Source organism: Balaenoptera acutorostrata, chromosome 3 (genome assembly GCF_949987535.1).
Source record: "Balaenoptera acutorostrata chromosome 3, mBalAcu1.1, whole genome shotgun sequence".
NCBI classification, from domain to species: domain Eukaryota; kingdom Metazoa; phylum Chordata; class Mammalia; order Artiodactyla; family Balaenopteridae; genus Balaenoptera; species Balaenoptera acutorostrata.
In genome coordinates, this window is record NC_080066.1 from 16,701,410 (window position 1) to 16,725,593 (window position 24,184).

At 35.2% G+C, this 24,184-nt stretch overlaps 1 protein-coding gene across 1 annotated transcript in view; it reads left to right on the forward strand.

The window, feature by feature from the left end:
• Positions 1-24,184, forward strand: part of CCDC7 (coiled-coil domain containing 7) — a 327,643-nt gene that overhangs the window by 75,586 nt on the left and 227,873 nt on the right. Inside the window, exons 13-14 of the mRNA XM_057544500.1 lie at positions 3,184-3,269; positions 8,481-8,535. Of these exons, the coding sequence (XP_057400483.1) occupies positions 3,184-3,269; positions 8,481-8,535 (141 nt within the window). The remainder of the gene's footprint in view (positions 1-3,183; positions 3,270-8,480; positions 8,536-24,184) is intronic.

A 24,184-nucleotide genomic window follows, 5' to 3' on the forward strand; every position in this document is an offset into this window, starting at 1 on the left:
TTATGGCATCTTCATCACTACACAGGGCAAAGGCTGGGAAAATAATAGGAGAGCTGCGACTGTACCTGCAGCTCCCCTTGCCTCTGCAGAGTGCCAACCACAGTTACATTAGCCTGACTCCTTATTTATTCCACTTCTGCCATCACCTGGCTTTCTACTATAGCTTCCTAAATAGGAACTCCTAGATATATATATTTTGGTATGCTATTGCTAGAAAATATTACTGCATAAAAAGATTTGTTTCTGTTCTTTCTCTTCTGTTCTATTGGCCTTGTGTATTCCTACACCAATGCCTGAGATCTTTAATGATTATATATTTATAGTAAGTCCTGGTATTTTGTGGGCAAGTTAACCCACCTTGTTATATATATGAGAATTTATTTGTTCTTGGTCTTTGCACTTTCTTTTAAATTTTAGAGTTAATTTGTCAGATTCTACTATTGCACTCAAGCTGTACATCAAATTTGAGAGATTTACATATAGGATATCAAGATACATCTTTTTGTTTACAAACATTAAATGTCTCAATTTTGGAAAGTTTTGTAATGCTTACAATCAGTGTTTATGATTTTCTTCATAAAGCTATTATTCATTTTTGTTAGGTTAATCTTAGGTACTTTGTATTTTTATGCTATGTTATTTGTATCTTTTAAAATATTTTAAAGCTATTGCTAGAGAAATGTAACAAATTTTTGTATATTGAATTTTCCATCTACAAACCTAGCTACACTATCATAATGGTTAGATTTTTATTTCCTACTTGCATAATTGAAGTATCTGTAAACGATAGCCTAAAGTTTCTTGCTTTCCAATTTGTAATACTTTCTTCTTCTTGCCTTGCTACACTGGGAAAGACCTCTAGAATAATATTGAATAGACATTATGAAAGCAGGCGTTTTTTTTTGTTCCTGATATTAAGGGGAATGTTTTCTTGTTTCTTGTGATTAGTCAGCCTGCCTTTCTGTCTCTCTTTCTCTTTCAAAACCATGTATCAGGTTAAAGGATTTTTCCTCTTCTCATAATATTTCTTCATGAATATTTTTTTTTATGCTCCATAAGATTCTTCCAGCCTCTGCCCACTATTGCCTTATTTCAAAGCCATTTCCGTAGTTTTAGTTATGTGTTGCAATAGCACCCTACTTTCAGGTAGCAAAATCTGTATTACTTTTTAATTTGCTGCTCAGTGGGTTGCTTTACTGGCTGCTTTAGGGTTTACAGCCTTGTTTTTAACTTACTGCAGTCTCTATTCAAATGACATTGAATCACTTCATGTATAAGAATCTTAAAACATACTTTCATTTGTCCCTTTCTGGCCTTTGTGCAATTGTTTTTATACATTTTACTGCACAACACATTATTAATTTTGCTGTAAAATATTACCTTTTATAGAGATTTAAATAACAAGAAAACAGTCTTTATATTTACCCACATAATTATCATTTGTGGTATTCTTCTTTGTGTATTTTCTTATTTCTATCTGGTATCATTTTTCTTTTCCTTGAAGGATTCTTTATCTTTTTTGTTGTGCAGGGCTGCTGCTGCTGAATTCTTTCACCTCTTTGATTTCCAGACAAAAAAAAATTTCTTTTGCCATCAGTTTTGAAAGATATTTTTCCTGGGTAAAGAATTCTAGGTTGAGTGGTTTAAAGATATTGCTCCTTTGTCTTCAGGCTTGCATTATTTCTTACAAGAAATCTGTTTTCTTCTTTATTCTTGTGTGTATTCTGCTTTTCTCCTCTGTCTGCTTTTAAGATTTTCTTTTTATTGCTGCTTTTAAATAATTTGATTATGATGTGTCTTGGGGGGTAGTTTTCCTTGTGCTGTTGTGGATTTGTGGATATACAGTTTTCATCAAAGTTGAAAAAAATTGGCCATTATTTCTTCAAATAGTTATTCTCTTTTCCCACCCCTTCTCTCCATGCATTCCAACTGTAAGTATATTAATCCACTTGAAGTTGTCCCAGAACTCACTGATGATCTGTTTGTTATTTTTTAGTCTTTTTTCCCTGTCGTTATTTTAGTATGTTTTGATTGCCAGTATATTAGATTTTTCTAAATAGGAAATATGTACCAAAACTCGTGTTTAAACTGGAAAATTATTTGGCGACCTTAACAATTCTCATTAAAAATGTATTATTATACTTACTTTCTATATTTTATAGGAATTGTTACATTTGGTGCTTAACTTGTGAGAACTTTGCTACAGTGAATTTGGTATCTGTTGGAGGTTGTGGTCTGAAATAGGAAATGATCTCCCAATACCTAATAGTGTCTATTATTAAGCTCATCTAAAATTTTCAATAATCTAATTGTCAAATTTTTTCTATACTTTATTGTAGAAAATAATCCAGTACTACATAGGAGTTCAAGAATACTTTAAAACCTGTGGTCAATTCTGCTCTAATATTTGTTTTGAAATGCAGATTTGTTACAACATGACAGAACAGTTTGAGCATAATGTGAATTTTACATTTGCTTATGCACAAATTCATCTGAAAATAGTACTAGGTGAACGTAGAAAAACAGCTTCTACAAGCTACCTCGGTTTACCATGTGTATTGTGTATCACACCAGTCCACATATGGTGTTACAACTTTTATCCAATTTCAGATAGCCTTCCTTCCCATACTGCATAATAACTCACAAGTTGAAATCTGTTTGATGCTCATTTCCAAAAACAAGCTTCATGTCTTATTCAAGATAAAGAGCTATGTTTCTCGTAGTATGTATTTCTTAATCATTTAACTGTATAAAACTGGATTAATGTTCTTATTAGGTTTTTATTTTTTTTAATGTATCATCAACAGTTTTTTTGCATTCTGTGCACCTTACCCCATTTTCCCCATATATCCTGCAGTTTTTATCATATGATTTTTCACAGTGAGGTGATTTTCAGGATGTTGTATGCAATGTTATAGCAGAACTGACTGTAATTTGTCAGAGGAATTTAATTGTTTGATATGTATTAGCTTATTTGCAACTTACAGTCTGTAAAGCACTATAACAAACATTCAGCCTATATCATTAATTTTGTTTTGCTTTTATTCAGATAATTTCCCTTGAAACATAGTATAGTGATTCTCGAAGTAAAATGGCAATCTTAGTAATGTGTATTATCATGTATTTACCTATAATTTATGGTCTCCTTAACTATTTATTTCTGGCTTATATAAAACTACATAGAAAACAAAGGCTACAAGTGAGCGACGAAAGAAAACTATGAAAATGGAGAAGAAAAAAGACGAAGGACTATCTGAAGATTCAGAAGAGTAAGACATAAAGATACTGTTAATATTTTTTACTTATAAACTTATATTTCCATTTTATACAATTTAGGGTCATATAAACATAACTTATTAACAGGTTTCTAAAACAGCATAGCATTAACAAATATATAGTTTTATAAGCAGACCAGGATATGATTATGGGAGAAAGCTGAGAAGGGAAGAGCAAAGAACTAAAAATGGGTTAGAGTAGAATAAATCACAAGATATTCAGGAATAGGTAAACAATTAAATACAAATAATTTTAGGGAAAAAAGGACTTACAATGTTTTCTTGATGGTTTAGCTAATGATTTGTAATTTGTATGTTAATCCCTCTCCCCAGTCTGGGCTCTTCCTTTTTACTGTACTTCTTGGTTGTCTTATTTTATTAAAAAATGTATCTGTTTTTAATGTATATGGGTTATTGTAAAGTGGCCTTACCAAGAGAATATTTTCTTTACTAATATAAAATAATTTGTGCAGTTGGAATTTGCTTGATCAAACCCTAATGTAAATATATAGCTTAACAAAGCTATGAATTCGTACTTTATAGAGTTCCACAAATTCTGAAAAGAAATTCATCAGACAAATGGCCTTTTCTTGAGAGAAGAAAAGATGACCAGAGAAGAAAAAATGACCAATGTACTTTGGAAATCCTTTTCCCATCTCAACGTACCATATTTTAATCATACCAATGAGATGTCAGTTTGAGAAATGTTATTCAATTATTTATCATTTAACCTTTATGAATTTTATGGCTTTTAAAAATATGAATTTCTTATGAAATTTTACTTTCTTTTTTATTCAAGTATAATTGGCTTATTATATTAGTTACAGGTATATGACGCAGTAATTCGATATTGTAATACATTACAAAATGATCACCATGATAAGTCTATCTGTCACCACACAAAGTTATTATGATGTTAATGACTATATTCCCTATGCTATACATTACATCCCCATGACTTATTGATTTTATAACTGGCATTTTGTATTTCTTTATCTCCCTTACCTATTTTAATTATCCCCCTTCCCTCCTCCCCTCTGGAAACCACCAGTTTGTTCTCTGTACCTATGAGTTTGCTTCTGTTTTGCTATGTTTGTTCATTTGTTTTTTAGATTCCATATATAAGTGAAATCATACAGTATTTGTCTTTCTTTGTCTGACAATCCATGTTGTCACAGATGGCAAGATTTCATTCTTTTTTTTTTAAAAAAAATTTTTATTTATTTATTTATTTTATTTATGGCTGTGTTGGGTCTTCGTTTCTGTGCGAGGGCTTTCTCTAGTTGCAGCAAGCGGGGGCCACTCTTCATCATGGTGCGCAGGCCTCTCACTATCACGGCCTCTCTTGTTGCGGAGCACAGGCTCCAGACGCGCAAGCTCAGTAGTTGTGGCTCATGGGCCCAGCCACTCCACGGCATGTGGGATCTTCCCAGACCAGGGCTCGAACCCGTGTCCCCTGCATTGGCAGGCAGACTCTCAACCACTGCGCCACCAGGGAAGCCCCATTCTTTTTTATGGTTGAGTTATATTGCATCATATATATGGTATCTATATCTATATCTGTATATACACACATACATACCACATCTTCTTTATCCATTCATCTATTGATGGGTACTTAGGTTACTTCCATATCTTGGCATTTATAAATAATGATGTGGTGAACATAGGGGTGCATGCATTTTTTTGAGATAGTGTTTTTGTTTTCTTTAGAAAAATACCCAGAAGTGGACTTGATGGAGCATATGGTAGTATTATTTTTAATTGTTTGAAGAACTCCCATACTTTTTTTTATAGTGACTGCACCAATTTACATTTCCACCAACAAAGCACCAAGGGTTCCTTTTTCTCCACATCCTTGCAGCACTTGTTATTTGTTGTCTTTTTGATAATAGCCATTCTGACAGGTGTAAGGTGATATCTCATTGAGGTTTTAATTTGAATTTCCCTGATGATTAGTAATGTTGAGCATCTTTTCATGCACCTGTTGGCCATCTAGACACCTTGTTTGGAAAAATATCTATTCAGGTTCTCTGCCATTTTAAAATCAGATTTTTTGGTTTTTTTGATGTTAAGTTGTAGGAGTTCTTTGTATTTGGATATTAACTCCTTATCAGATGTATCATTTGGAAATGTCTTCTCCCGTATAGTAGGCTGACTTTTCATTCTGTTGATAGTTTCCTTTGCTGTGCAAAAGCTTTTTTTAGTTGATGTAGTTCCATTTGTTTATTTTTCCTTTTGTTTCTCTTGCCTGAGGAGACATATACCAAAAATACAGCTAACATCAATGTCAAAGAGTGTACCACTTATGTTACCTTCTAGGAGTTTTACGGTTACAGGCTTTATAGTTAAGTCTTTAATCCACTTTGAGTTTACTTTTGTATATGGTGTGAGAATGTAGTCCAGTTTGATTCTTCTACAATACATGTAGCTGTTCAGTTTTCCCAACATCATTAATTGAAGAGGCTGCCTTTTTCCCATTGTATATTCTTGCCTCCATTGTCTTAGATTCATTGACCATATATGTATGAATTTATTTCTGGGCTCTCTACTCTGTTTCATTGAACTGTGTGTCTGTTTTTGTCCAGTGCCATGCTGTTTTGATTACTATATCTTTGTAGTATAGGTTGAAATCAGGGCACATGATACCTCCAGCTCCGTTCTTTCTCAAGATTGTTTTGGCTATTTGGGGTCTTTTGTGTTACCATAGAAATTTTACAATTATTTGTTCTAGTTCTGTGAAAAATGCCATTGGTATTTTTATAGAGATTGTACTGAGTCTGTAGATTTCTTTTGGTAGTATGTCATTTTAACAATGTTAATTCTTCCACTCCATAAGCATGGAATATTTTTCCATTTGTTAATGTTAGTTTTAATTTATCACTTTCTTACAGGTTTCCAGGTTCAAGTCTTTTACCTCCTCAGTTAGATTTATCCCTAAGTACTTTATTCTTTTTCATACAATTATGAGTGGGATTGTTTTCTTAATTTCTCTTTCTGATAGTTTGTTGTTAGTGTGTGAAACCCAAGAGATTTCTGTATATTAATTTTGTATCCTGCAACTTTACTGAGTTCACTTGTTATTTCTAATAGTCTTCTTTTGGTAGCATCTTTAGGATTTTCTAAATATAGTATCATGTCATGTGCAAACAGTGACAGTTTTATTTTTTTCTTTTCTAATTTGGATTCCTTTTATATCTCTGTCTTGTCTGATTGCTGTGGCTAGGACTTCAGTTTCAACATTATGTTGAATAAAGGTGATGGGCATCCTTGTCTTATACTTGATGTTAGAGGAAATGTTTTCAGCTTTTTCTTGTAGAATATGATGTTGGCTTTGGGTTTTTCATATAGTACCTTTATTATGTTGAGGTATGTTCCCTCTGTATCTACTTTGTTGAGAGTTTTTCTCATAAATGGATTTTGAACTTTGTCAAAGGCTTTTTCTGCATCTATGAAGATGATCATATGATATTTATTCTTTGTTTTGTTAATATGGTTTATCATGTTAGTTGATTTTCGGATGTCAAATTATCCTTGCAACCATAGTTAGAATCCCACTTGATCATGGTGTATGATCCTTTTAATGTATTGTTGAATTTGGTTTGCTAATATTTTGTTGAGGATTTTTGCATCTATATTTATCAGTGATATTGATCTGTAACTTTACTTTTTTGTGGTGTCTCTGTCTGGTTTTCATATCAGGGTGATGCTGGCCCCATAGAATGAGTTCAGAGTGTTCCCTCCTCTTTACATTTTTTGAATAGTTAGAGAAGGGTAAGTGTTAACTGTTTCTTAATGGTTGTTAGAACTCACCTGTGAAGTGATCTGGTCATGGACTATGGTTCATTGGGAGTTTTTTGATAACTGATTCAATTTCATTTCTGGTAATTACTCTGTTCATATTTTCTATTTCTTCCTGATTCAGTCTTGGGAAATTGTACATTTCTAGGACTTTATCCATTTTTTCTAGGTTGTCCATTTATTGTATATAATTGTACTAATCTCTTATGTATTTCTGTGGTGTCAGTTGTAATTTCTCTTTCATTTTTTATTTTATTTATTTGGGACCGCTCTTTCTTTTTTTATTGTTTAATCTGGATAAAGTTTTATCAGTTTTGTTTAACTTTTCAAAACCAGCTCATAGTTTCCTTGACTTCTTTTATTATTTCTCTTAGTCTTTATTTGATTTATTTTTGTTCCGACCTGTATTATTTCTTTCCTTTTACTAATTTTGGGCTTTATTTCTTCTTCTTTTTCTACTTCCTTTAGGTGTAAGGTGATACTGTTTATTTGAGATTTTGTGTGTTTGTTTCCTGAGGTAGGATGCCAGATCCTGCCTCATGTGGTGGTTTCTGGCCTGCTGGTGGGCAGGGCTGGGTACCCACACTGGTGGGCAGGGGCTCCTTGGGCTAGTGTCAGCCTGCTGGTGAGTGGGTAAGCCCCTGGTACTAATAGTCTAGAGGGAGGATTCCAAAATGGTGCTTGAGAGCACCTTGTCCTCATGGTAGAATGAGCTCCCCAAAATGGGTGCCGCCAACCTTTGTGTCCCCAAGGGGAGTCCCAGTTGCCTCCTACCTCTCCAGGAGGCTCTCCAAAATCAGCAAATGGGTCTGACCCTGGCTCCTTTTAAATTACCGCCCCTACTCTGGGACTCAGAACATGTGAGATTTTGCATGTCCCAGAAGAGTGGGATCTACGTTTCCTATAGCCCTCCTGCTCTCCAATATGCAAGCCCTATTGGCCTTCACAGCCAGATGTTCTTGGAGCTCATCTTCTCAGTGTTGGACCCCTGGGGTAGGGAGTCTGATGTGGAGCTCAGATCCCTCACACCTTGGGGGAGAACAACTGCAATTGTGATTATCCTCCCATTTGTGGGTCACCTACCCAGGAATGTGGGTCTTCACTATACTGAGTCTTTGCCCTTCCTATCCATCTCATCGTGGTTACTTCTTAATATCTTTACTTATGGACAGTCTTTTCTTGTAGTCTTCATGTCATTCTCATCAATAGTTGCTCTGTAAATAGTTGTAATTTTGGTGTGCCTGTGGGAGGAGGTAAGTTCGGGCTCTTCCTACTCCATCATTTTGGGTGCACCTCTCAAAATTTCACTTCTTTAAAATGGTTTAAGTACTTATCAAGAAAGCAAAGTAGTCATGCAAATATCGTAAAATATCATGATATATTTAAAAACATTGTTTTTTTCAGGAAGAAGTCTATAGTGAAAGAGCTTAAAGTAAAAGAAGATATGCCTCAAGTCCAGGTAACACAGAATCTCTCTCTGTGCATCTAAATTTGATTAATAAGGCTCTGATAATTGTATGTATAGACAATATTAGTATGTATATGAATATAGGTATGTATGTATGTGTGTTTGTGTATATGTGTACTAAATTTCTTCCTAAGATACTTCTTTCTTGTTAGTTGACTTTTCTCAGCAAGTTTCAAAAACCAAATGGTAAATTTAGACACATTTACTGTCAAGGTTATGAAAATTACCATAGTTCACTCAATTATAGGCAATATCATGGAGGAAAGAACATCATATTTTGAGTCAGAGCAGACTTACTAGTTAAGTGACATTGGATAAGTCCCTTTAACCTACTTGAACTTCATATTTTTCATCACTAAAATGAGTAAAACAATAGCTGCCCTATCTATTTCAAGAAGATATAAGAGATGCAAGAAGCAAATAGGAAAAATTTTCAGAGATTGTAAATATAGCCCACTCTTTTTTATGTGATCCAATGAAAAGAATACAAGTAACCCTTTGTTTCATCTTGTCTTTGGTAAACTTTCTTTTGCTACAAGTTAACTTCTTAACCATCACAACACCATGTCACCCATTTGGTCACTCTCATCCCGTGAGTGGCTGGACTTAAGTGTCCTACAAGTATGTACCTGCATGATTCAAGAATCAAATAACATAAATTTGCAAAGAAAATGAGAGTACTGCTTGAAATACTGAATATAAAATGAACAACTTTATGGTATTAATTTTCTATTTCTGCATAACAAGTTACCTCACATTTTGCAGCTTAAAACAATTTAAATTGTCTCATAGTTTTGAATGGCTTAGGAGTCTGAGCATGGCTTATCTGTGTCCTATGCTTAAGGCCTCACCATACAGCAGTCAAGGCGTTGGCTAGGCTCTGCTTTTTTTGGTCACTTGAGGTCCTCTTCCAAGCTTAAGTAGATGTGGCAAATTTCAGTTCTGTGCAGTTGTGGGACTGGGGCATTTAGCCATGTGGCCTTCTCCATAAGCAGTTTACATTATAGCATCTCACTTCTTCTTTAAGGCCAGCAAAGAGTCTCTCTTTCTTGCTAAGACAGAGTCTCATGCAATATAATATGATCATGAGAGTGACACCTTATCACCTCAGCTATATAGTTGATCCTTGAACGACATGGAGGTTAGGGATGCCATCCCCTCCCTCACAGTTGAAAATTTGCATACTGCTATCTCTGCCTCAAAAACAAAGGAATTGATAAATGACTCACCAAAGAGCAGGAAGGCAAAGCAGCTTGGATAGAGTCAGGACTCAAACCCTAGTTCTTTTGATTCCACATATTGTGATCTCTAATCGAACACACTTTTCCCTATACTTAGTTGATATAAAGATCTGTAAAATGAAAATATAGGTACAATATTCATTGAAAACTATCCTTGTATAAGTGGACCCATGCAGTTCAAACCCATGTTGTTCACAGGTCAAATATATAATGCAGTCTAATAAGGGGATTGGCATCTCATCACTGTGCAATATTCTGTTGGCTAAAAGCAAGTCACAGGTTATATTCACACTAAAAGGAGTGGATTATACAGAGGATAACTTTAGGGATGGAGATCATGGAGGCCATTTTAGAATTCTGCCTACCATACCAGGTGATTTTATATAGAACAGCATTTTGTGTGTGTTTTAAAAACATGTATTATAATTCCATTTTATTATTAATATTATAAGTCTTGAAACTAGTGTTTTAGTTCATTTGGGCCATGTCTTAGTCCCTTCAGACTGCTTTAACAAAATATCAGGGATTGGGTAGTTTATAAACAACAAAAATTTATTTCTAACAGTTCTGGGGGCTAGATGTTCAAAATCAGAGTACCAGCATGATGGGGTGAGGGTCCTCTTCTGGGTTTCAGAATTCTTGTATTCTCATATGGCAGAAGGAGAGCTTTCTCAGGCCCCTTTTATAAGGGCGTTAATCTCATTCATGAAGGCTCTGCCCTCATGACCTAATCACCTCCCAAAGGCTCTGCCTCCTAATATGATCACGGTGGGCATTAGGATTTCAACATAATGAATTTGGGGGCAGGACACAAACATTTGGACCATAGCAGGCTTCTATAACAAAATACTTTAGACTGGGTAGCTTAAATAACAAACATTTATTTCTCACAGTTCTGGAGGTAGGGAAGTCCAAAGATCAAGTCACCAGCAGATTTGGTGTCCAGTGAGAACCTGATTCCTGGTTCATAGATGGCCATATTCTTGCTGTGTCTTTACATGGCAGAAATGGCAAAGGAGCTCTCTAGAATCTCTTTTATAAGGGTGCTAATTCCATTCATGAGAGTACCACCCTCATGACATATTCATCTCCCAGTGGCTCCACCTCCAAATACCATTACATTGGGGATTAGATTTCAATATATGAATTTGGGGGGGCACAAGCATTCAAATTGTAGCAGATAGTGTCATTAAATTTTTTTTTTCTGAATTTAAAGTAAAAATTTTTTGTGTGGGTATAATTTTTTCTGGAGAAGGTCTGTGGATTTAATGAGAATTTTAAAGGAATTTGGGAATTTATCTCCTTCCTCCAAAACTCCAATTTGAACTATCACTGATCTAGACCGTTTTACAGAGACCAATAGAAGCTAAAATGTGACTTGCTTAGTTTAGAGAACAAATTGGTACTGAAATCTGAACTGCAAACATGGCTCTCTGAATACTGCTTAGCATTTGCAATTACAGTCGATCCTTGAACAACATGGGTTTGTACTGTGAGGACCCACTTATACATGGATTTTTTCCAATAAATATGTACTGTAGTACTACACAATCTGTGGTTGGTTGAATCTGCAGGTTTGGAACCATGTATACAAAAGGCCAACTGTAAATTTATATGTGGATTTTCCATTGGGTGGGTTCCTGTAACCTCCATGTTTTTCAAGGGTCAGTTTTAGGGAAAATGTATTCAGTTTTGCTTCCTCAGGCAGGCATGGATATTAGAATCAGTTGGTGTTATTATCTATCTGTCCAAGTAAGTATAATGTTTGTAAAAATTTTTAATAAGTCATGTAAAACTATATTTTAGTTTTTTTACATGACATAGTTTTTTTATTAGTTGTTCATTAGTTAGAGTATGGATTGGATTTTGCAGTCAGGGAGAACAATTAGAGAGTTTTTGCAATAGTATAACTCAGTGATAAACTAGTTAATTATAAGTTAAATGTATTAAGATAGAAACGTAAATAGTATTTCTTATAATGCAAATTTTACTGTTGCCAAATGGAAAGATTTAATTTTATAAAAATATTAATCCCTTAAAATTAATAAATGTACTGCATTTCTAGTCAGAATTCCAAAAGGACTTTTTTAAAAGGGAGAAATAATTTGAAGATTATGTAGAATTTACCTGTAAAATTACCTAGGAGCCTTTTAAAAAATGGTAGCTCTTTGACCAGTTTCCAAATTCCTTTTGAGATTATTGGTGCATCTATTTTTGTAGTTTATATTTTCATATAAATTTATCCATTTCTAATGGTTTTTCAAGTGTACTGCTTGAATTTTACGTTATATGTTTTTTTTTCTGTATCTCTCTTTCTAACCTCTTTTTCCATTTACAGAAGTATTTGGTTTTTTTTTTTCCTTTCCTTTTAATCAGATTTGTCAGGGGATTATAATTTTTATATAAAAATAGGTTTGGAGTTTCACTTAGCCATTTTACTGTTCTATTTCTTGTTGCTGTTACTGTTTGTTTTCTACTTAATTACTCTAACCTTTATTGTTATTAATTTCTTCTGCCACTTTTTGTCTTTGGTTTATTTTTAGTTTCTTTTCAAATCTGTACTAGTTATATAGGTAGTTTATTTATTTTTACATTTGTTTAATTACAGTAAACAGTATTGAGGCTACACATTTTTCACTGAATACAACTTCATTTGTATTTTATAGGTGTTTGAGTTTTTCTTTGTTTCACAAAAATGTTTTTAGTTCATCTTTTCATTGTTGGTTTACCTTTTTATAGAATTAACATCAGAAAATAGTACATAGAAAGTCCATACTTTTTGAAAGTTTTAAAAGGTATTTTTTGTGATCAAGTGCATATGTTTATTTCAGTTTTCTATTACTCTATAACAAAGTACACCAATATTTAGAGGTTTACTACACCAATAGTTAATTATTTCTCATTGATTTTTGGGTTGGCTGGGCTTACTGGGATGATTCTTCTGCTCCATGTTGTACTGGGGTCACTCATGTAGCTTCATTCAGCTTTAGAATGTTTAAGATGGCTTCCTCAAATGTCTGGTGGTAAGTGGAATGGCTAAGGGCTGAATCTTTCTCTCATGTGGTTGATCATCATTTAGTAGTCAAGCCCACGTATCATTACATGGAAGCTGGACTCCAATAGGTCAAAAGAAGCTGCAAGACCTTTTAAGACCTGTGCTCAGAAGCCTTAGAACATAATTTCCCCACATTTTACTGGTTAAGGGCCAGCCCAGACTCAAAGGGAGGGAAAATATATTCTACTTTTTGATGGGAGAAAGGGCATATGTAGATAGGGATGGTACAAATTATAGATGGTCATTTTTGGAAATAGTCTATGATAGTCTTCCCTCTGGCTACATGTTAATATTTCTCCCACATGCAAAATGTACTCACCTCTTCCTTCTAAAATCTCATTACATTCTAGTTTTATCTTGAAGTCTAAGGTCTTATCATCTATACCAGGTCTAGATATGGATGAGTCTTCTTGGCACAGCTCCTTTTGATCTGGAGATGTGTTATCTAAAAAGGCAAGTGGTGCAATCACTGTGCAAAACAGTATGAACGTTCCTCATAAGACTAGAAATAGAACTGCCATATGATCCAGCAATTCCACTCCTGGGTATATATTCAAAGGAAACAGGAATATTAATTTAAAAGATACATGCACCCCTGTGTTCATAGTAGCATTATTTACAATAGCCAAAATATGGAAACAACCTAAGTGTCCATCAACAGATGAATAGATATTATTGATATATATATATATCAATAATATATATATACGTGGTATATATATATGTGTGTATGTATATATATATATATTTATATATTTATATATAATGGAATACTACTCAACCATAAAAAAGGAATGAAAATTTGCCATTTGCAACAACATAGATGGACCTGAAGAGTATTATGCTTAGTGAAATAAGTCAGACAGGGAAGACAAATACTGTATGTTACCATATATATTGGAAATCTAAAAAATAAAATAAATAAATATAACAAAACAGAAAAAGACTCACAGATATAGAGAAAAAACTAGTGTTTACCAGTGGGGAGAGGGAAACAGTGGGGGGCAACATAGGGGTAGCAGATTGAGAGTTACAAACTACTATGTACGAAATACATAAGCTACAAGGATATATTGTACAGCACAGGAAACGTAGCAGAAAAAAATAAATAAAAAGGCAATTTATTGTATTTTTACCCCTCTCCAACACATGCCTAACATATTACTGAGAAAAGAATAAGATGACTGCAAGAGACACTATTATTCAAAAGAGGGGAAAACAGAAAGCACATGATTCAGGGCAATTCTGAAATCCAACCAGACAATTGTCACTAGTTCTCTTGACTCTCAGGGTGGGGAATGTACCTAGATTAGGGTCTAGTTTTGCTTCCTGGGAATGATTTCCTAATTCATTGTTGTAAGTAGCCCTTGATTTTATGGTATGGTACATTGAATCCACTGTCTGACTCATCATTCTTTTTCTGTAAGAAATGACCCATGTTTGCAGTGGAATAATTCTCTCAGCCTGCTTTCTGCTCATAAAAAATTAGGGATCTGGAGATTTCTTTTCATTTTGAAATGTCCCTGTCCCTTTTAGTCTAGTATGATGGTGTTTTTCTTAAAAACTGTTTTCCATGTATGTTATTGTGGTGCATTCTTTTTTTTTAAATTTATTTTATTGAAGTATAGTTGATTTACAGTGTTGTGTTAATTTCTGCTGTACAGCAAAGTGATTCTGTTATACATATATACATACACACACACTCATATATGTATATATATTATTTTTCATATTCTTTTCCATTATGGTTTATTACAGGGTATTGAATATAGTTCCCTGTGCTGTACAGTAGGACCTTGTTATTTATTCATTCTATATATAATAGTTTGCATCTGCTAATCCCAGACTCCCATTGCATCCCTCCCCCACCCCTTGGCAACCACAAGTCTGTTCTCTGTGTTTATAGTCTGTTTCTGTTTTGTAGATAAGTTCATTTGTGTCATATGTGTATTCTTTTACCCAAAAGTCAACATCCATGATTCTTTCCAAGATAGATCTTATTTTACTTAAGTTGTGTCAGGCTTCTGCAGGACAGTACCCTCAAGATTTTAAGTTCTTTTGTCTCATTAGGAGGATTTATGAAGAATATTTAAATCTTTCTGAGATTTTAACAAAGGGTTTTATAGCACACCCTTGATTTGACTTTTACTCTGAAGCTACATTTTATTGTCAATACCATGGTTTTGATCTTTGCCCTAAAGTAATTTCTTTCTTTGAGAATTTTTTTTGAGAACTAGAGATAGTGTCCTGGACCCTCTATATATTTTCTAATTTTTGCTTTAGAATTAATCAGTTCTTTCTTAGCTCTTCTTTCTTCTTGCAGTACCTTATTATATATCCAACCCTAGTATAAGCCAAACAGTTCTTTTATCATTCTGGCTGGAAATTTCCTTAGCCACATCCACAAGTTTAGTAGGTATGTTTTTAACCTTGCAAGTTACTCCAGCCCCGAGTTTTGTTAGTTGTTCTGTCACTGCATAAAAGAGTTCCTTCCCCCTTTTCCAGTCCCCAGTATCAGTTTTCTAACCTCACTGCCTTTTATAGCCTCCACTAACAGATTGTTTGCTATTCCTCCAGGCTTCACCTATAGCCTTCTTCCTACTTTTCTGGTATCCAGCAATAGTGTCTTTACCACCCTTCAGCTTCTGCTTACCTGCTGGACCCAAAGCCAGTGCTAAATGTTTTTAGTTTTTGTTGTTGCATCACCTTGCTTGCAGGTGTTTCTATTACTTCATATCAAGCTACCCCCAAATTTAGTGAATTAGAACAGAAATGATTTATTATTTCTCACAATTCATGGGTTTGCTGCACTCAGCTGGGCAGTGTCTCTGTTTGATGTCATGATGCTTATGGTCTATCACGAGGCTGCATTCATGTGGGAGCTCAGCTAGAGCTAGAAATGTCCAAGATAGTTTTTCTCACATGTCTGGTGCCCTATCATTCACTAGTCTAGCCCAAGCTTCTTTATATGGTGACTGGGAACCAAGCAGGCAAAAGCAAAAACAGTTAAGCTTGTTACAGGCTGGGATTATAAACCCTTGAAGTTTTTTCAGCATATTCTGTAAGGAAGTCCTAGTCATTAGGCTAGTCCGTATTCAGGGGGAGGAGTGGCACAGAGTAGGAGAAATTGTCTGCAGCCATTTATGGAAGTAATCCAACACAATATTCAATTTTTGTAAATGTTCTAATGACATAGTGCACATTTTTTATTGCTAGATATACCAGTCAACTTTTCCTTAATAACAAATTACTCCATGACTTAGTGATTTAAAATAGCAGATACTCATTATTTCTCTTAGTGGCTGGATAGGTGTTCTCTCTGGGCAGGCATGGTATGTATGGAATCCCAGCTGGGGCATCTAGGACAGATAGGACCTCTTTTAGACTTATCTTCCAGGAGGCCAGCCCTGGGTAGTCTACAGAAGGATTGTCAGTAGAAAGAGAACAAAACAAAGCTGGAAAACTTTCTTGAGGCCTAAACTCAGACCTCAGATAGTGCTATTTGCATTGCATCCTATTGGCCAAAGCATGTCAACAGGCCAGCCTATTTTCAAGGGGTGAAGATATAGATTTCACCTTTGGAAGCTACTGCAGAGAATTTATGGCTATTTGTAGTCTGCCACAGTGGGGTATATATTTTTTCCCTTTCTTTCTGTCCTTTTATTTTCTCTCTTTACAAAATTCAATTAAATCTAGGTTATTTTAATTCTCTGTACCTTTATTAGTTAGAAAATAGGCTAGACTGCTATATAAAGAGATCCCATATAATTCAATGGCTTAAACAAGATAGAATATTATTTTCCTCTCATTGAAAGTTTGGGTAAGTGGTTTCAGGTGGGTATAATAGTTTGATGTTTCTGGGACCCCGTCTCTTTACTTCTTGCTCTTATTTCTCATTGAAGTCTAGAAATTTTTATTACATCTTAAATTTTAAAATTTATCTCAAGGAAGTTTTATTTACCTATTTATTTTATTATTGTTTATCTTTCTTCTTCTTTTATCCCTCTGGAACTGATATTTGAATATTATAATTCCTAGGTCTGTTCTTTTATTTTTTCCCTTTAATTTCTCCTGAAGCAATTTGTTTATGTGTGTTTGTGGGGTTTTTGTTTTTAATTATAGTTGATGTACAGTATTATGACAGTTTCAGGTGAGCTACATGGTGATTCCACATTTACATACATTATGAAATGATCACCGTGATAAGTCTGTTAACCACCTGTCCCCATACAAAGTTATTACAGTGTTATTTACCATATTCCTTCAGTGTACGTAACATTCCCCATGGCTAATTTATTTTCTAACTGGAGTTTTGTATCTCTTGATACCCTTCACCTATTTCACTCCCCCCAACCTGGTAATCACCCATTTGTTCTTTGTATCCGAGTCTGTTTTCATTTCATTTTGTCTGTTTGTTTTGTTTTTTAGATTATAATATAAGTGAGATCATATGGTATTTGTCTTTCTCTGTCTGACTTATTTCACTTAGCATAATACACTCTAGGTCCATCCATGTTGTTGCAAATGGCAAGATTCCATTTTTTATGGCTGAGTAATAGTCCATTGTGTATGTGTATATATGTGTGTGTGTTCATCTTGCATTTTCTTTATCCATTCATTTGTTGATGGACACTTAGTTTGCTTCCATATCTTGGCTATTGTAAATAATGCTGTAATGAACATAAGGGTGCATATATTATTTGAATTAGTGGGTTTTTTTGGCAGGGTAAATACCTAGAAGTGAAATTACTGGATCATATGGCAGTTCTATTTTTAATTTTTTTGAGGAATCTCCCTACTGTTTTCCACAGTGGCTGTACCAATTTACATTCCCACCAACAGTGTATTAGGGTTCCCTTTTCTTCACATCCTTGCCAACCCTTGTTATATATTTATTTATTTATTTTGGCTGCACTGTGCAGCATGTGGGCTCTTAGTTCCCCAGCCAGGCATTGAACCTGTGCCCCTTGCAGTGGAAGTGTGGAGTCTTAACCACTGCACTGCCAGGGATGTCCCCAACCCTTGTTATTCCTTGTCTTTTTGATGATCATCATTCAGACAGGTATAAGGGAGTATCTCACTGTGGTTCTGTGTGTATTTTCCAGATGATTAGTGATGTTGAGCATCTTTTCGTGAACTGATTGGCTATCTGTCTTCTTTGGAAGAATGTCTTTTTAGGTACTCTGCCCATTTTTTTAATCGGTTTGTCTTTTTGATGTTGACTTGTATGAGTTCTTTGTGTATTTTGGATATTTACCCCTTATCCGATATATCATTTGCAAATATCTTCTCCCATTCAGTAGGTAGCCTTATTGTTTTGTTGATACCTTTACTGTGCAAAAGCTTTTTAGTTTGATGTAATTCCGTTTATTTTTGCTTTTGTTTCCCTTCCCTGAGGAGACGTATACAAAAAATATGGCTAAGATCAGTTTCAAAGAGGTTACTGTCTGTGTTTTCTTCTAGAAGTTTTATGGTTTCAGGTCTTACATTTATGCCTTTAATCCATTTCACGTGGATTTTTTTGTATATGATGTGAAAAATAGTCCAGTTTGACTCTATTCCATGCAGCTGTCCAGTATTCCAAACACCAGTTATTTAAGAGGCAGTCTTTTCCTCATTGTATATTCTTGCTTCCTTTGTCATAGATTAATTGCCCATATAAGTGTGGGTTTAGTTTGGGGCTCTCTGTTCGGTTCCATTGATCTATGTGTCTGTTTTTGCTCCAGTACCATCCTGTTTTAATTAGTATAGCTTTGTAGTACAGTTTGAAATCAGGGGATATGATACCTCCAGCTTATTCTTCTTTTCTCAAGATTGTTTTGGCTATTCAGGATCTTTTATGTTACCATAGAAATCTTAGAATTATTTGTTCTTATTGTGAAAAATGCCATTGATATTTTGATGGAGATGACATTGAATCCATTGAATTCCTGGGGTAGTACGGTCATTTTAACAATATTAATTCTTCCAATCCACGAACACAGAATATTTTTCCATTTGTGGAAATTCTTTCATCATTCTTATAAATTTCAGAGTATGAGTCTTTTATATTTTTGGTTAGATTTATTCCTAGGTATTATATTCTTTTTGAAGCAATTATAATTAACATTGTTTTCTTAAGTTCTCTTTCTGATAGCTTGTTATTCTGTATACTGATTTTGTATCTTGCAACTTTAATAGTTTTTTGGTGAAGTCTTTGGGGGTTTTTATAATAGTATTACATCATTTGCAAATAATGACAATTTTACTTCTTCCTTTACACTTTGGATTACTTTATTTTTCTTGCATAATTGCTCTAGCTAGGACTTACAGCACTATGTTGGATAATGTGGTGAGTATGGGCATCCTTGTCTTGTTCCTGATCTTAGAGGAAAGGCTTTCAGCTTTTCACCATTGAGTATGATGTTATCTATGTTTGTCATATATAGCCTTTATTACATTGAGGTACATTCTCTCTATACCCACTTTGTTGAGAGTTTTTATCAAAAATAAATGTTGAGTTTTGTCAAGTGCTTTTCTGCATCTATTTAGATGATTATGTAATATTTATTCTTTGTTTTTTTTTTAATGTGGTATATTACATTGATTGATTTCTGGATGTTACACCATCCAAGCATCTCTGTTTGGAATCCCACTGAATCATGATGTATGATCCTTTCAATGTATTGTTGAATTTCATTTGCTAGTATTTTGTAGAGGAATTTTGCATCTATGTTCATCAGTGATATTGACCTATAATTTTCTTTTTTGGAGTGTTTTTGCCTGGTTTTTGTATTGGGGTAATGCTGGCTTTGTAAAGTGCATTTGGAAGTGTTCCCTCCTTCTCAATTTGTTGGAGTAATTTGAGAAGTATATGTATTAACTCTTTTAAAATATTTGGTAGAATTCACCTGTGAAGCCATCATGTTTGGAATTTTGTTGGGAGTTTTAGAATTTTTATTTCAATTTCATTATTATAAATTGGTTTATTCATATTTTCTATTTCTTTCTGATTCAGTCTTGGAAGATTGTATGTTTCTAGAAATTTTTTCTAGGTTGTCTAATTTGTTGGCATATAATTGTTCGTACTGTTCTCTTATGGTTATTTGTATTTCTGTGGTGTCAATTATAATTTCTCCTCTTTAATTTCTGATTTTATTTATTTGCACACACTCTCTTTTTTTCTTGATGATTCTGACAAAAGGTTTGTCTATTTTGTTTTCTTTACAAAGAACCACCTCTTAGTTTCATTGGTCTTTTATGTTTTTTTTTAACTTCTATTTCATTTATTTCTGCACTGATAATTATTATTTCCTTCCTTCTACTAACTTTTGCTTTGTTTGTTCTTTTCCTAGTTCCTTTAAATATAAAGTTATATTGTTTATTTGTGATTTTTCTTGTTTCTTAAAGTAGCCCTGTATTGCTGTGAATTTCTCTTTTAGAACTGCTTCTGCTGTGTTCCATAGATTTTGGAAAGTTGTTTTTCATTTTTCTGATTTCCTTTTTGATTTCTCCATTGGCGCATTGGTTGTTGAAGTAGCATGTTGTTTAGTCTCCATGTGTTTGTGTTTTTATCCAGTTTTCTTCTTGTAATTAACTTCTGGTTACCTACAACTGTGGTCAGAAAAAAATGCTTGGTATGCTTTCAGTCTGCTTAATTTTATCCAGACTTGTTTTATGGCCTAATATGTGATCTATCCTGGAGAATGTTCCATGTGCACTTGGAAAGAATGTATATTGTTTCTTTTGAATGGAATGTTCTGTATATATCTAGTAAGTTCATCTGATTGAATGTGTCATTTAAGGCCTGTGTTTCCTTATTGATTTTTGTCTGAATTTTCTATCCATTGATGTAAGTGGGGGTATTAAAGTCCCCTACTATAATTGTATTGCTGTTTATATCTCTCTTTATTTCTGTTATTATTTGCTTTATATATGTAGGTGCTCCTATGTTGCATTCATAAAGTTTACAAGTGTTATATTCTCTTGTTGGATTGATCTCTTTTGTTACAGTCTTTCTAAAAGTCTACTTTGTCTAAGTATTGCTACCCAGCTGTCTCTTTGTTTCCATTTGCATCATTTATCTTTTTCCATTCTTTCACTTCCATTTGGTAGGTTTGAGTCTCCTATAGACACATATATAATTTTTTTTTAATCCATTCAGCCACCTTATATCTTTTGAATGGAGAGTTTAGTCCTTTCACATTTAAAGTAAATTTGATATGTATGTACTTATTGCCATTTTGTTAATTGTTTTCTGGATGTTTTTGTAGTTCTCTGTTCTTTTCTTCCTCTCTTTCTCTGTTCTCATGTGATATGATTGTTTTCTTTAGTTTTATTTTTAGATTCTTTTCTCATTTTCTTTTGTTTATCCACTATAAGTTTTTTCTTTGAGGTTACTGTGAGGTTTTCATATAACATCCTATGTATATAACAGTCTCTTGTAAGTTGATAGTAAATTATGAGTTACATTCCAAAGCTTTATATTTTTTACTACCCCCCCAAGGTTTTTATATTTTTGATGACACATTTTACAAATTTAATTCTATGTATCCCTTGACTAATTATTGTATTTTAATTACTTTTACTACTTTTGTCTTTTATCCTTTGTACTTGCTTTATAAGTGAACCAACCATCCACTACCTTTATTATTTATTTACCTTTTCTGGTGAGATTTTTACTTTCATATTTTTTCTTACTATTAATTAGTTCCTTTTCTTTTTAGTTTAGAGAAGTTCCTTTAACATTTCTTCTAAGGCTGGTTTAATGATGATAAACTTCTTTAGCTTTTGATTGTGTGTAAAACTCTTAATCTCTCCTTCATTTCTTAATGATAACCTAGCCAGGTAGAGAATTCTTGGTTGTTTTTTTTTTTCTTTCAGTACTTTGAATATGTCATTCCACTCCCTTTTTTTTTTTTAATTTTATTTATTTATTTATTTATTTATTTATTTATTTATTTATTTTTGGCTGTGTTGGGTCTTTGTTTCTGTGCGAGGGCTTTCTCTAGTTGCGGCAAGTGGGGGCCACTCTTCATCGCGGTGCGCGGGCCTCACTGTCGCGGCCTCTCTTGTTGCGGAGCACAGGCTCCAGACGTGCAGGCTCAGTAATTGTGGCTCACGGGCCTAATTGCTCCACAGCATGTGGGATCTTCCCAGACCAGGGCTCGAACCCGTGTCCCCTGCGTTGGCAGGCAGATTCTCAACCACTGAGCCACCAGGGAAGCCCCCATTCCACTCCCTTTTGGCCTACAAAGTTTCCGCTGAAAAATCTTTTCATAGCCTTATGGGGTTTTCCTTGTACCTAATAAGTTGCTTTTCTTTTGCTGCTTTTAAGATTCCCTCTTTATCTTTAACTTGTACCATTTTAATTACAAAGTATAGCGGTGTGTTTCTCTTTGGGTTCATGTTATTTGGAATTCTCTTTGTTTCCTGGACCTGGATGTATGTTTTCTTCCCCAGATTAGAGAATTTTTCAGCCATTATTTCTTCAAGTAATTTTTCTGGCCTTTTCTCTCTCTTTTCTCCTTTGGGGACCCCCATAAATGCAAATGTTATTTTGTTTAATGTTGTCCTAGAGGTCCCTTAAGGTATCCTCACTTTTTAAAATTCTTTTTTCATTTTGCTGCTCTTTCTGGGTGTTTTCCATTGCTTTGTCTTCCTACTTGCTTATTTGTGCTTCTTTTTCATCCATTCTGATGTTGAACCCATCTAGTTTGTTTTTCAGTTCATTATAACTTCCTGTTTGGTATTTTCTTATATTTTTTGTCTCTTTGTTGAAGGTCTCGCTATGCTCATTCATTCCTTTCCTGAAATTGGTGAGCTTTTTTATGATCATTACTTTAAAATCTTTTAGGTTGAAACTCTTTTAGGTTGGTCATCTCTGTTTTATTAAGGTCTTTTTCTGGGGATTCGCCTTGGTCTATGGTGTTGAACATATATTCCTCTGTCTCTTCATTTTGCCTGTCTCTCTGCGTTTGTCTATAGGTATTAGGGGAAGTGACTACCTCCTGCAGTCTTGAAGGAGTGGTCTTGTTTAGGAGCTGTTCTGTGTGGCCTAAAAGCACAATCATCCCTGACCACAAGAGTCAGGCACTTCATGGGCATCCGTCACGGTGGGCTGCATCCACCAGCTGTGATGCAACCAAGACTGGTGCACAGGTTTGAGTCACTTGCCTGTCCTGGTTGTAGCTAGGTCTCTGTGTGGGCTAGGTGGGGCTTGGGGCCCTTGCCTGGCCAAGTTGTGACCTGTTTACTGCATGGGCAGAGCAAGGCTCAGAACATTTGCCCATCCTGGTTTTGTGGGGGGTGCTGCTTGATTAATTCTTGAAGTGTTTCTGTTATCGATGGTGTGCCACGCCCTGTCAGTGTTCCAAGGGGAGGAATCTGATTTAACACCTAGTTTCAGGTTGATTGGATGCCAGGCCCTCAGGTAGTAGCTTTTAAAGTGTGCAGATATATACTATGCTGTGGAGCCACAATTGTAATCCCCGCTGGTCTCCAGACCAGGAGATCTGGAGGTGTCCCCTGGGCGACATTTGCAAAAAGCAAAGCTCCTGATGAGTATATAAGCTTCTTTCTCAGGAGTCTTGTCAAGCTGTGGTGAGGCCAAGGGGGTACACAAGCATGATGTCTCCCCAGTTATATTTCCTGGGAGTGTGTCCTTAGCCTCCAAAAGTGTGGTAAACCTGAAGCCTGTCCCTCAGGGTGAAGCTCCAGGCTAAGTAAATAGGCCTTTTTCACAGGAAAACTGTGAAAAAGGCCTATTTTTCCTGAGGGTGGTGGCCTGCCAATAACTGTCTCCCTGTTACAATCCCATGGAACTCAGGAACACCAGCCCCATGGGCCACTGGGGCTAAGTGATCAGAGGGTTTCCCTTGTGTGGATTGTGTACTCCCACTGGCTTTAGCTGGGTAGCTGGAGAGTGTAGGGGGCGGGTCTTGCTCTCTTGCTTCAGGAAGGCCGTGGGAAAATGACCTGACTGCATGCCCACAGGCTTTAGCAATGCAGCATTGAGAGTGCCTTGTCTGTGTGCATGCTTTGGGTTTAGACCCTGACTTCTCAGTCTTGCCACCCTCAGCTTAGGGGGCAGGGGAGTATTGAGTCAGCTTTAGGCTAGGAGAGGGGTAATACTATGACTGCTTGCACTCACCAGCCCCAGCCAAAGGGAGGGGGAGTATAGTAGTTGCCTGCACTTGCAGACTTTAGCTAGGTTGCAGGAAAATGCTGTGACCATTTGTTCCTGTCCATCCTAGCCAGGGAGTGGGGGAACATTGCAGCCTCTGGAGCTCTCTGGCTTCAGTAGTGCAGTGGGGTATTGCCATGATTGGCTCACCCCTGCATCCAAGCTCTACAGCCTGTGCTA